The sequence below is a fragment of the Cuculus canorus genome, chromosome 3, assembly GCF_017976375.1.
Source record: "Cuculus canorus isolate bCucCan1 chromosome 3, bCucCan1.pri, whole genome shotgun sequence".
NCBI lineage: Eukaryota > Metazoa > Chordata > Aves > Cuculiformes > Cuculidae > Cuculus > Cuculus canorus.
Window position 1 is genome coordinate 32,770,657 of NC_071403.1, and position 14,266 is coordinate 32,784,922.

A 14,266-nucleotide genomic window follows, 5' to 3' on the forward strand; every position below is an offset into this window, starting at 1 on the left:
ATCGAAACTTTGATACCTCCATACACCACAACTTAGCAAAAAGAACAACAATTCAAGAATTATCAATTAAACAAAAGACCATATGTAAACAGAAAATGCATTTTTGTTATGATTTCACTCTTAACAAATAGGCCTTGTGATTTCTCAAAGGTTTTTCTTCCTTTCTTATACAAAAACCACAAACATTTACAAGAATTGCTAGCCGCCAGAAGAGAAATACTGCCTGATAATGAAATTTTGTTTCACAGTTGAGCATTACCTAGTGAATTAAAACCTACTGGTTTTAAATATAACCAGTAATATTATGAGACACTTTTAGAGATAAAGACTACCATATCAAATAACATCTACAATCTTATACAATGATGCATGAATTTAACACTGCATTCACTGCATTGCCACAGTGGCAGCGTTGTAGCATTCCTGAAATCATACTTTTGTCCAAGTCACTGTTTCAACAGATGTGCCAGTCTGCTTCAGGCAGCAAATGGCTAAAATGGAATGAAACAGCTCAACCAGCTAAGGTCCATTCAAATGTAAATTCCAGTAGTGCTTCACTTCACCTTTTGGTATTGTAGACAAAATTTTACTCCCTGTATTTCACAGAGCAACAGAAAATAGTAGGTGGATCTTTGGACTTAAAATTTTGATTCCTTGACTTTCAAGCTCTTCTAACGCAAAGATGTAGGATGTGAAGAGATGACTCGCATAGTCTTGCCAAATACAATGAAATTTCTTCTTCAAAAGACCTAGAGAAGTTGTCAAGTGTTATTGCCAACAGAGTCAATTCTAGTTCATCCTTCCATCACTTCTAATTAGAAGTCTGGGTTTTGCCTCTTCCAACAACTATACCACAAACCACTTTATTTTTACAGATTGTACCAGCAAACCTTTATGAATCAATTGTTGACTACAGGACTACATAAAAGCCCTCAAAGATAAGAACACTGGCAATCCCTGTCATTCATATAACTCACTGAGCACGCTACCTCCAGAAGAAGGGGCAAAGTAGGTAAATGCCTTCAGAACCAGTGTCCATAACTGATATTAGTCACAAGATACAGTGATGCCAGACATTTGATATTCTCAATATCTGCATAAGCCACTTGCACATACCAATCAATTCCTCTTCACTCAGCAGGTGGAATTTAGAGTCTGTTCTGAACATGACTACCAAATTAGCTGCACAGCATGGACACACATCTTGAACCATATTAAGATTCATACAAAGGTAATCATGCTGGAGGTGAAGCAGCCTATACAGATGCAGTAGTTTGCCGTCACGTAGGCAACAGCACCTTCCCCAAAGGCAAGACATACACGTTAAACCCAACAAGAAAGGGTTATTCTTATACAGATCAACTCAAGTGAAGACAAGCAACACATTCCTTGTAAGCTAAACAGTAAGTACACCCACTGTCTTACACAGCACATTAGAAGTTGGTTTCACTATTCCTTTTTCCTCAGAGAGTGTCAATGTAGGTCTAAGTGATTATACTCAACTCCATTCTATATTTCAACTCTCAAGTAAATAATTGGACAGCCCTCTCTCTCTGAAGTCACACACACTACTACTTCTAACAATGACTGCTTAGATCCAGCACCTCTAAGAGACAGAATTACATTTGTCTCTTTTACTAAAAAAGGAAAATACAATGCAGAGGTGTAATGAGTTCTTGAAATTTACTAGCAAACATTACTAAAGGTACAGAAAGGAAAAATAACACACTAAGAATTTTAACAACAAAAGAAATAGAACACAGCCAAGTCACACTTCTTTTGCAGACTGTAGTGAAGTGTCTTCTCTAACCAAGACGAATTAGAAACACTTTTATTATGCAAATTTATATTAAAGTTTATTGTTTGGGAAGCCAGGGATTTCCTACTATGTTCCTAATAGCTGGACAACTAAACTACTTTACTGTTTACTTTATGATGCCTCATTCATGATATGGCATAGCCTAAACATTTTCTTAAAAGAGAATAAACCTTAATGAGTTAACCACACGCACGCACAGAAAGCTTGTTACCTGCCAGACAACCTCAGGCTCTACATTTTTTAATAATGAAATAGTTACTCATGCCATTACATAAATATTATTACATAATATCTCCTTTGTATGCAAAATTAGAACTACAATAAAATAGGTCCCACTATTTCAATATTCTATCTATTAATCCCACTCATCCACTCAATAATTTGGAGCTGTAGATGCATCAGATTACAGGACCTTCAATAGCTCACATTCCTCCATGCCTAAAGAGAGAACAGATAGATAATTTTGAATTAAAAAAACCCACCCACCCCACTCCAAACCCCCCCAAAAACACCAAGGCACCAGAAAGAAAACCATTACCAAAAAATAAAATCTGCTCTACTATAATAATTGGGTGAATGGAAAGATACCATTATTATGGTTTTTTTCATTTCGTTTTTTTTTTTGTCTTGCCTAACATCTAATGTACATACCAATGTCTCATTTTCAACACGTAAGTCAATAAAAAATGCAGAAATACCTTAATTCCCAAAGTCAGCATTACACAACATGAGTATAAAGGGATCTCAAACAATGACACTTAACATGTCTAACATCTGAAGGAACAGAGGGTTTTTTGCAACATGATATTCAATGTATGGGTAAAAGAAAATAAATATTAAATTGATTTTCCTAATATTAAATTAATTTGAAATTTGTTCTGATGGTCAGAAACACACTGGAGACGTGGGAAGACCATAGAGAAGAGGCAACGAAGAAGCAGAATGTGACATGAGGTCTCAGGGGGGGCAACATGTGGCCAGCGGTGAGGCCTTTCCCTTCTGCAGTGCAGCACCAATGCCTTACCGTTTTACGCGAAGTGTACCACGCCAGCCCCAGACCGACACAGCCCCCACACTCTAAGTGCCACACAAGTCTCACTTCTGACTACATTCAAAGGCTCCCCTTTGCACACATACCCCCCACCTCCTCCCAGACGAGCCGCCTGCACTCCCTGTGCCGGCCCGGTGCCACCCTGCCCTTACTGGGACGGGGGGGAGGGGGGACCGCCCCCTCGATCTGCACAGCAGACCCCGCCGGACGGGGAGCACGGAGCTCGTCCCCCTCACCTGCGTCCTCGCGCCCTTCGGCCCCCTCCCACTACGGCCTCGCACCCCACGCCCCCCTCACTCTCCCGCTCCCCTCCGCCCTCACCTGCATCCTTCCGACCCCTCCTAACCTCCGGCCTCGCGCCCCCCTCATTCCCTAGACTCCTTCTCCCCACCCCCCCGCGGTCCAGCCTCGCGCCCCTCGCCCCCCACCTCCTCCATCTGTGGCCTCCCGCCTCACTCACTTACTCACTCACTCTCACCTGAGGCCTAGCGCCCCCTCATTCCCCCTCGCCCCCCCCGCCCAAGGGTCTGGCCTCGCGCCCCTCACCCCTCCTGCCCTCACCTTTGGCCTCGCGCCCCCCCTCACCTGCGGCCACACCCCCCCACACACACACTCCCTCACACCTTCGCCCCCCACTTCCTCACCTGCGGCCTCGCCCCCCCCTCGCTCCACCCCCCCTACCTGCGGCCTCGCCCCCCTCCTCACCTCCCCTGCACCCCCTCGGCCGCAGTCACCGCGGCTCCGGCTGGGCCCGACGCTACCTCGCCGCCGCCGCTGGCAGGTGAGCCCCGCCACGGCGGCTGGGGAGGGCCGGAGGGGCGCGACCCAGCCACAAAGAGCCGGAGCTGTCGCTGCCTCCGGCGGGGACCCCATACCTGCAGGGGTGGCGCCGAAGACTCTGACGACGGGGACCCGCCGGGTCGGGGCCTCTCGGAAGTGGGACTGGCAGGGATCCAGGCCGGGCAGCGGGCTGCCCATGTAGTAGTCGGCGGTCACGATTCGCACTGAGAACATGTTGTTCGCCGCCGCCGAGACACGCACTGAAGGAGGAGGGAGCGAGCGCCGAGCCCGCACGGCGCCGCGAGGAGCGAGCGCGGCCCCCGCCCGCCTCTCCCCCTCCTTCGCCCGCCGGCGCGCGCGCGCACTCACTCACTCACACACACACACGGGCGCGCGCCCTCGCACGCGCCTTCTCCGTCTGTCGCTGTTGGCTCTCTCCCTCCCTCCCTCCCTCTCAATCTCTCTCTCTTTCCCCCCGCCGCCGCCAAGTGCTGCTGCTCTGCCCCTCCAGGCGCGGGGCGGGGCGCGCGCTCGCTCCCTCTCTCTCTTCCCCTCCCCTTTCCCCGGGCTCTAAAGCCCGGCCGCCCGCGAGCGCCGGGCGGGCAGTGCGAGCTCGTCCCCCCGCAGCAGCGCAGCAGCCGCCCGGCTCCGGGCTGCAGCTGTTGTTGCCATGATGATGATGTCACGGACGTAACCATTGAGGGAATGCGGGGGGGGGAGGAGGTGCGTTTCTCCCCCCTCCCCTCCTTAGCGCACCCGCCTCCCCCGCCCCGTGCTGCCGGTGGGCGTGGGGGAAACCCTCCCAGCGCTGTATCTTCCCTCCCCTCGGTGTTTCGGTGATCGGCCACCCGGGCTGTGGAACGCCGAGCGGCGGATGAGCCGGGCTGGGAGCGCTGCCGGGACGCGCTGGGGTTAAGCTGGGTCGGCCGCCATTTTGGATGCGAGGCCGCCTCGCCTCGGGAAGGTGAGGCTGCGGCACGCTGAAAAAAAGAAACAAACCCAAAGCGTGGCGGGCCAGGGAAGAGGGAGGCGGGGGAACCCACAGCTGCTGTTCACCCACGAGAGGGCCGCGGGAGCCGCGCTCCGGTAGCGCCTCGGCGGCGGCGCCCCCTGTGGCTGCAGCGGTCGCGGCACGCGCGGGGGGGCGGAGCCGGCGAGAGGGGCGGGGCCGGACCGGGCCGGGCGCGCGCTTTCCTCCCCGTCCGTCCCCCTCCCTCGCGGCAGCGCGAGCCTTTCCCTCCCTCTTTCGCCCCCCTCCCCCCCCCCGCCCGCCGCGAGTGTTTTCCTTTACCTCAGGCTGCAACGGGTCCAGAGCAGGGATACGGGGATGGTCAGAGGACTGGAGCACCTCCCGTACCAGGACAGGCTGAGAGAGTTGGGTTTGTTGAGCCTGGAGAAGAGGAGGCTCCAAGACCTTAGAGCGACCTTCCAGTACCTGAAAGGGGCCTACAAGAAAGCTGGGGAGGGATTGTTTCCAAAGGCTTGTAGCGGTAGGACGAGGGGCAGTAGGTATAAACTGGAGAGGGGCAGGTTTAGACTAGACATAAAGAAGAATTTCCTCACAATGAGGGTGGTGAGGCACTGGCACAGGTTGCCCAGGGAAGCTGTGGCTGCCCCATCCCTGGAGGTGTTTAAAGCCAGGTTGGATGGGGGTCTGAGCAGCCTGATCTGGTGGGAGGTGTCCCTGCCTATGGCAGGGAGATTGGAACTGGATGATCTCTAAGGTTCCTTCCAAGTCAGACTATTCTATGCTTCTAAGTAAGGCTGAGAGAACTGGGTTTGTTCAGCCTTGAGAAGAGAAGGGGAGAGAAGAAGAGAGCTTAGGGGAGACCTTATCACCATGTACCAGTACATAAAGGGTGTCTGCCAAGAGGATGGAGACTCCCTTTTTAGGAGGAGTCACATGGAAAAGAGACAAGGGGTAAAGGGTATTAAGTTGCTCCTGGGGACGTTTTGATTGGATCACCAAAGAAAATTTTTCACCATGAGAACAGTGAAATATTGGAATAATCTCCCCAGGGAAGTGGCAGATTCCTCTACACTGGACACGTTTAAGGCTCAGCTGGACAGGGTGCCTGACCATCTCATTTAAACTATAATCACCTAAAAGATTGGACCAGATGATCCCCGAGGTCCCTTCCAGCCTGGCATTCTGTGATTCTCTCTCTCCATGGTTGCCCATTACCTTTCTGCAACTTGGGAATAAAAGTCGAGCTGGGAGCTGGCCGGGGAGCCAGGGAGCATCCAGCTGTCTTACCCAGGTGCTGAGGATGCAACCTTCGGACCTCTTCTGCTGGGGAAGGGCATCCTGAGGCTGGGGTCAGGGTCCCTGCTTCTTGAAGCCCCGCAGAAGTGGGCGCAGCAGCCTTGTGAAGAACTGTGTTAGTCGGGAGGAAGCGAGTCCAGAGAGCTAGGTGCTTCCTTGCCTCCCAACCTCAATTTGGGTAGAACAAGGATTTAGATTTCTCTTCTTTGGTCCTTTAGGAGAGTGTGTTTTGTGTTTTCCATCTCTCTAATGTGGGTTTGCATTTAAAATGATAACCAAAAGCCTTGAATTGGGATTCCTGTTGCAGTCTTTTTGTCTCAGAGCTGAGGATTTGGAGGGAAAAAACCCCACACCAAATATTGAAAGATTTGGCAGTGTGGAAGATCAGTCTATAAAAAGGCCAAATATTCTTACATATTCTTAGAATGATATTGTTACATGTGCGTGCAAGACTGGATAATATGAGACAAACGTACAAATCTATAAAATCCGACAAAAGTCCTATATGTAATACATGTGTTTCACATTTTGCTTACATGTGTTTTGGGTTTAGATTTGAACAAAAGACAGGTCAGGCAGTTGCTACCCTTCATTTTTTCATTGTAATGAACAGGAAGCTTGCCTGTCTGCTCAGGGGTAGCTGGTTTCCTACTCTTTCTTTGTAAGCTGTTTATTTTCTGTAGCTCACTTCTGTTTTCCTCCTTAAACTCACTTTTATGCAAACAGAAAAAAAGTCAGACTACCTAGTCATCAAGAAATCTTGCTTTGCAGAAGTAAGTTGTTGAAATAGGATTGAAACCCAAACTATTTTCATTGTATCTGAAGAATAACTGAGCTACAACTTTATTTTTTTTGACAGCTATTTACATTTGCAAGGCTAATATTTAGAAAAGCTTTGAAACTGCAAGAATACTCCTATGAATACTTGAATTTCTCAAAGGCTAATAAATCACTAGGAGGTTTATGGGCGTATCATGTTAACAAATAACATCTCTGAGTCCTGTTATTTGAATACATTTTGCACTGCTGCTTAACTAATACGTTTCCCTCATTTTCCATAGGAGTTTGGTTGGGACACTACTCTGTTCTTGTATTACTCTGTTACGTGCTCTGTCGTCTTTCTGTTCACACAATTGTTCAACTTCCTGAGCATTTTATCTCCCCACCACTGTTAATGGCTTAATGTCCTTGAACACTGGCAAATGTGCTCTGTTGCCTCTTCCTGTGTGAGTTTAGGCTACGACATCAGCTGTGAACTTCTGTGCCAAGGGGATACCAGTCCACTACTATATTCTGTTGTGATATACATAGTCAGTATGACATGATGTGTATCTACACCTCAGCTGGGCTGATATATAATCCAAAGCTTTTAAATTGCTGGAGGATTCTGACTTCTTCTGAATGAGTGTTGTGTGTCAGGTGTAGGCACAAATTCGTATCTATCTAACTGCTGAAGAGAGCAGTTGCTCACAACAGAATAGTGTAGATAGGTGGAATGAAAATTTTTAGAAGCATAAAGCAGGAGCCACTAAAGTGCGGTTATTCCGAGTCTTCTATTTCATTACATTTTTTTAAGGTTGTTTATTAAATCAGAGGGAACTGTGCTTGGGGTTAGGAAGAACTGTTGCAGACGGAAGACGGCAGGGCTGAGACAAGAGCAGTGAATCCCTAACTGAGGGCCGGTACCCTAATCATATGAAGTATTCATTTGATTTCTGAAAGTGTTGAATGTTATTCTCAGAAAAAAAATTAAGTGACTTTCTTTTTTGATATAAGCAGTTCAATCCAAGTGGTAGTCATATGGTCATGCAGACATTTACTTGGAACTCACGTACTTTCTGGCTGTATCTTTTCAGTTTCTCTTCATTTTTTAGACAGCATTTCTGCTTTCAAATTCTTCTGGTAGTCAAGTCAAGAAGTTAGTTTGCAGGGTCACACCAAAGTAGCGATATATTTTCAGAACAGGTTTGAGTCAACACTGTCATGGGAGGTCCCTTGCCCTCCTCTTAATGTCAGTGCAAGCCTTTGAACAGCTGCGTAGTAGACTGGATTTGGAAATTGACCCACGTAGGAGTGATCCAACTGAAAAATATGGGTTAGTTTTAACCTAGATCAGGTCTCTGATCTGCCTCATTATGCAGGTGTGTGAAAGCCTGTGCTGCACAGTGGAGGAGGCAGTTCAGGAGCTGGGTTTGAGCGGCAGGAATTAAAAGAGAAGATTTCTTCCACCAGTCTTGGCGTGTGTTAGCTTAAGTTGATTGCTGGTTTAGGTTGCTGACGTCTAAATCTTTAACCCTTACAGGAGATGACAGACACAAAGCCAGTTTCTGATTTACTGCGTTTCAGCTTGTGTGTCAGGGTTTGTCTTTAGCACTTGTTTTATTTGTTGTTGATGACCACGTGTATGCAGCTACTATACATACATTTTCTTGCAGTTTATCCTTTATTACCTGAAAATGCTGACATCCTAGAATGTCAGTAATTGCAAAAGGAGACATAATGGTTAGAAAGTGCCTGGTATCTTTTCCCCTGGTATCTCCAGACTCTGTACAGATTCTCTCTATGGTTTCATACAGTTTTCTGTTATAAAGCAAGTCACCCCTTTTCTCTGTTCCTCCAGTTGCTAAGCAGCAGCTGTTCTCCCCATTAGCCAGCCATGTATTTGCATGAAAATAATCAAGCTTGAATATATAACTACTTCTAATCATGCACAGTTAAATAGTTAAAAGAGTATTAATAGTATTGGTTATCATCATAATTGATGACTGTCTTAAAAGTTAGTATTTCCCTGTAGAGTAAAATTAATATAGCTTTGGGGTTTTTTTTCCCTAACAAAAGACACATCAGTTTTTTCTTTCTTTTAATCTGCACTGTGTACCTACTTAGAAAAAAAAATGGTCACAAAATGGTATCTGCAGTTCACAAAAAATTGTAAATGCAAATATGAGCAGATACAAGGATCATATAGCGACTAAACATTGTAGGGGCCAGGGAAAAGCCACATTTTTAAAATATCCAATTATTATAGCAGAATGCAACAGAATTTGGTAAAAATACCAAAGGTAAAATTTTGAACAGTGCATCTTAACTTCAAAATCAACTTGCATATCTGTGTTTGGGTTCTTATTGATTTCTAGGAGGTTCAGTATTTCTCAGGTCTGTGGTCTGAAACCTTTAAGTGCTCTCTCAGTCTGGAAATGGCCTGGATTTAGCCAAATTATATTTCAGAATGAGAGCTGAGTGTGGCCCCCATCTTCAGGTGCTGTTTCTTCAGGTTACACAAACATGGTTTCTGCATGGAGACAACCTGAGCACAAAGATCAGGAGTAGCATGTGGTCTACCCAGTTGATATGCCGACCCAGACAGTCAGGCCATCTACATTAGAGAGGAAGTTTTTTTCCCAGTGTGCCTCACAAACCAAGTGAATAAAAAAAGACTAAATCTTCAGACTAAGATACTTGGTGCTACACCATCTAATTTTGGACTGCCAAACCATTACATACTTTGCCACGTATAAGAATTTATAGTCTCATGTTTGGCTATAAGGGTCCTTAAACACTCAGGGCAAGAAGTAGCCTTCAGTCCACAAAAGTGAGTGCACTGAATGAGAAGCTGTCTAGAAATGCTGGGAACATATGAACTGAATATTCCCTTGCCCAAAGGAGCAAGGCTGAAGTCTTCTCTCACGGTTCTCAGTTTGTAGTCCTTTTGTAGAGCTGGGTATGTAAGCAAGTACAACCTTTGTCGTATTTGGGAGATAAAGGAATAAGAAAAGATAGCTCTTTCTTCCAAGTCCAGCAGAAAGCAAGTCCACATTTCACATGGATGCCTTAGCAATAGGTTAATGGATGAAATAATGCAGTGGAAAATATTTTGAAAGATTCATTTGTGGTCGTCTTCAATGTTTTAAGAATGATTACTAGACCAGACCTCAGAGGCAAGATACACAGGAGGATTCCTCATGAAAGTCCTGGTGGGCCTTGCTTATTCTCTGGTTAGGCCCCCTTACACTAGAATTTGAGGCTATGTTGTGCATGCCCCTCATACCAGTGGAGAGTCAAGTGCTGTCTGGATGTTATCAGATAAAATTTAAGGATGGCATGTCAACAGCAAGGAATTGAGCAACTTGTGGATACCAAACTGACTGGAAGTGCCCTCTGGGCTGCTGAATTCATTTGTGGAGGTAACTGTGCTTTGAAAATAATGCTTAAGCTCCTAATTAATGAGATATGTATTTTTTTTATACTCAATGAATGGATACAGGTGAGGCAGTAGGCTCTGAAGTGGAACACAGTCAGGTTCTGTCAGAAGCAGGGCATTCACATGTTTAATCAATGACCTTACACCAACAATGTCTTGCCACTAGAAACCCAGTGGGAAAACTAACCCAGGTCTCAGTTATGAAAATATTAGAAATATCAAATCAGTCTTCTGGCAAAACTTTTATCAGAGCAAGAATGATGCCATCTGATTGGAACAGTGTGTTTGAAGGAGAGCCCAAGGAAGTGTTACGTGCAACTGCTGCAGTATCTGAGGTGAAGGAAACAAATTGTAGCATGGGATAAGCAATGGCATAGAAGTAGGAAAAAAAAATATTTGGTGCAGTAGAGGCAGATTTTGTTGACGTAAGTGGGCATTTTTTTTGGATAAAAAAAATAATTTATTGGCAAAGGAAATGAAGGCGATTTAATCTGTACTTCCTGGAAAGATTCGATGTAGTACCATATGAGAAATTAAGTAGAATGCATAACAAAAAGAATTGCTGATGGGAAATGACAGTGGATTGTGCTGAAAGGAAGCTATAAAACTGAAATTTGGCTACAGGAAGTGTCTGCCCATTTCATGTCTTTAGTGTAGTCCTATTTAGCATATAAATAAAAGTTGCTGGTAACCTTAAGTTTGCAGGAGAACAGGCCAATCGTATAGGAAGAATTGTGTGGTTTGAATTGGAATAATGAAGTATCATAACATCTTCCATATGGAAAAGTCTGTTTTATGAAGAAGATAAAAATCAGTTGGCTTCATCTAGAAAAACAAAAGATAAGAGAATATAAATGTACTTTGTAGGTATATCTGTAACTTTAGAGTGAGCAAGAAGAAAAGATATTTAAGCCAAAGAACAGTGTTGATGTAGAATGATTAGATATAAACTGGAAATTAACTGGCCATGAAAGAAAGTTTCTAACCAATGGAGGAATGAATTTTTCTCTCAGTGAAAGTAGCAGGGCAGAGCATTTTAACAGGTTTTAATATGGAGGTTGATGTGATTATGAAAAGGGTTGTGTGATATTTGCTGGTTATCGCTCATGACTGCAGCTGATGATCAACCTTCTAGAAAAATCACATATAGTTCAACTAACATTTCAATGTTCCTCTATTAATGTGGACAATTTAGCCATAGGATAAAGGAGTTGTCATCATTCTTGTATAAAACGCATCGTACACCAAGGATATGGTTTAGCTTTCTCTTTCAGAAATCTTGACTGTAGCACAAAATGCAACCCTGCTAAAATACGTATTGTAGCCTGGTGTGTATGTTCATATCTACACACCATATCTATGTGCATATTCATATATACACAATGAGTTGTGTATAAATATACAAATTCGCATATGTAATGTTTATATGAAAATGCAAAGCCATCTTTGACTGGTTTTGCTTCCTGGGTTGTATTTGCGTTTAGTAACTTGTATTTCAAACAGAAGTTTTGATTGAATGTTATTCAACTTTTTGGGGTTTTTTTTTAAAATAACATTTTTTTTTCCCCAACAATTCCAGGTCTGGCTGTTGTCTCCTATCAGAACATCCCACCAGCGAACGCGTGTACAGGAAAACGCATAAGTATTAAAGAAAATTATGTAAACTGAGATGTGAACGTGAATAAACTACACGTGTAACAACGTAGAACTGTATCTCCTCTTTAAAAAATTGAGGAAGTGTATTTAATTGAGAAGCAGCTTATGCTTAATGTGAGAAAATAGTCTGTAAACACCTAATTTTAATTCTAAAGATGAGATTCCTGCTCTGTTATGTGCTGATAGAATTTTACATGTCAAGAAAGGATTGTTTCCCTCCTATGACTGGAGAATGACCTATTGTCAAGAGCACAATATTTATATGATTGCATAAGGAATTAAGTTTAGTATAACAAGAACACACATTGGGGAACAGTTAATGGTATAGTTTTAAGTGAAGTTTAGTGACTGAATGCACTGCAATGAGAATTTTGTAGATTAGATTTGTTTAAGATGAACTGATTACGTCTTAGATAACTGAGGAATAGTGCTAGAGTTGTTTTTATGAGTGGCATTGCTGAATCAATGTAATTAAAAAAACTGTTGTGTAATGCTTGGGTCTAATGACTATAAAAAGTTGGGTATAGAAAAGATCATGTGTAATGACGTAACATTTGAACATTAATACTATTTGTGGGAGTGGTATGTTTGACAGTGAGAGTTACTGGCAAGTAGTGCTGTAGAAAGAGAAAAATAATTGAGCATTTTAAGAACTTTTGTTGTAAAAATAAAAGTAAGGGGTTTATTTTCACAACAGCTGCCACTCGAGGTTGTATGTGATTGACTCTTCCATTGTCTTCTCAGGAGAAAGGTTATGTGACTGGGTGCAGTTTGTTAATTTTAAAAGTGCATTTAATTTGTATGTTCCCATACCTGCATGTGTACATATCCCTACCAAATTTTATTCCATACAGTGCGGCTCAGGTAGATGGTTTTAAGAATTGTTTTTAAACAGGCAAGTGAAACATATTTTTTCATATTCTAGTTTTGATAAATAGCTGAAGCGTTTAGTGAAAATCTCCATTGAGAAATAAGTCTGGTTTGAAGAGATTTAGCTCAAATAGTTCAAATAGTAAGTAATTAAAAAGATTTCACTATGGAAAATTTTCAAGTACTATAACTGCCAAAAGGCCTATCAGTCTCCTATAACTTATGTAGTCAAATATACACGTGTATGTGGTTATTATTTGAATTTTTATTGTTTTAAAATGTGAAATGTGTTTCTGTGAGTGCATCACAGAAATGAGGCTGGATGGTAAATGGTGAAATCCATTCAGTGTTAGATACTGTCTTTTTTTCTGCCATGTAGCCTGACTTACAAAAGCGTTGCACATTCATGCACGAGACAAAGCAAAAGAAACCTCAGTCCAATAAATAGATTACATACAGCCATCAGTTATCCAAAAAGAGAGAGGAGTGTTGCCATAGGAGTAAACTTAAAATGGTTTAAGATTAAATTAGAAATGGCACAATTCCATTAAATGCCTTGCCCACCTCTGTCAGTACCGGTCCCTGTAATGTACAGATGTATACATTATGCTGCTGTTTCAGATGCCTGTTATTTTTTTCACTTAGGACAGTTACCTGTAGTTTAGAACTCAGTGTGTTTCCTGTGTGGCCTAAATCTCTCTGTTCCTAATTAAGAATGTATATGTAACCTTTTATCACCTCAAATAATTATTTTTCCTTCTTGATGTATCTTCCTGTGAAATAATTTTCCAGAACAAACTGAATGTTAAGAAAAAAGCATTTTTAACTTGTCTGATTACCTTGAGCAGGTAAGGTTAACACCTATTGAGGTTTGTGTAATTTTCTTGTGTCTTCCAGCTACCAAAGAATTTCTGTTATTTTTATGTGAATTCCATCCAACTTGCAGAGATCTTTCTCATAATATGCCTAGAGCTCATTGGTGAATTCCAGTGTGGTTGTAAAGTGCATGGATGAAAAATGTATGCTTTATCTCCACTTAGGTTATTTTACTTTGTTTCAGGTATCTGTATGACCTCTGTGTGTAGGACAGAATTAATTACCTGAGGGTAATAGTGTTTGGTCCACCGAGAGTCTTGAAGGACTTTGTTGGTTGACCACAAATAAAATGTTCTGCAGTCTGCCCTACAGCTGTGTGTAGAGAAACTGTTACCTTCCTGCTCTAGGATTCAGTGCTTCCAAGTATGCAAGAAAAAAACTGAATTAGTCTCTGTGTTGGCACTCTGTTACAAATCTATTTCTGCTTGCTTGTTATCTTTAGATCCTTTACAAATATTATGCCCTTGGGGTATTCCCATCCTATTGAATATATTCCAGAATCTGTTCCAGAATATTTCTTTCAGTCTTTTCCACAGAGCAGCTTGCTTTTTCTTGTGCTCAATTTCATTTTACTGTTTCCTGGCTGTATTTTAGTCACGCTAAGTTACTTTAAGGTATCTCAGTGTCCTCAAAGTTGTCTGCATTGTGACCTCTCGGGGATTAATGAAGATGTCAAATAAAGCAAGGCCTCACAAGAATTCCTGTGGCACTACACATACAGATTCGTTGATACTTGTCCTTTATCCT

General features: G+C 43.3%; 1 protein-coding gene and 1 long non-coding RNA gene across 2 annotated transcripts in view; one reads left to right on the plus strand and one right to left on the minus strand.

Moving 5' to 3' along the window:
• Positions 1-4,068, minus strand: part of REV3L (REV3 like, DNA directed polymerase zeta catalytic subunit) — a 120,697-nt gene extending 116,629 nt beyond the window's left edge. Inside the window, 1 exon segment of the mRNA XM_054061905.1 lies at positions 3,746-4,068. Within this exon segment, the coding sequence (XP_053917880.1) occupies positions 3,746-3,884 (139 nt within the window). The 5' untranslated portion in view covers positions 3,885-4,068.
• Positions 4,069-4,145: 77 nt separating this feature from the next.
• Positions 4,146-14,266, plus strand: part of LOC128851623 (uncharacterized) — a 36,743-nt gene continuing 26,622 nt past the window's right edge. The window contains exons 1-2 of the long non-coding RNA XR_008448971.1: positions 4,146-4,614; positions 11,697-11,759. This is a non-coding gene — a long non-coding RNA (uncharacterized LOC128851623). The remainder of the gene's footprint in view (positions 4,615-11,696; positions 11,760-14,266) is intronic.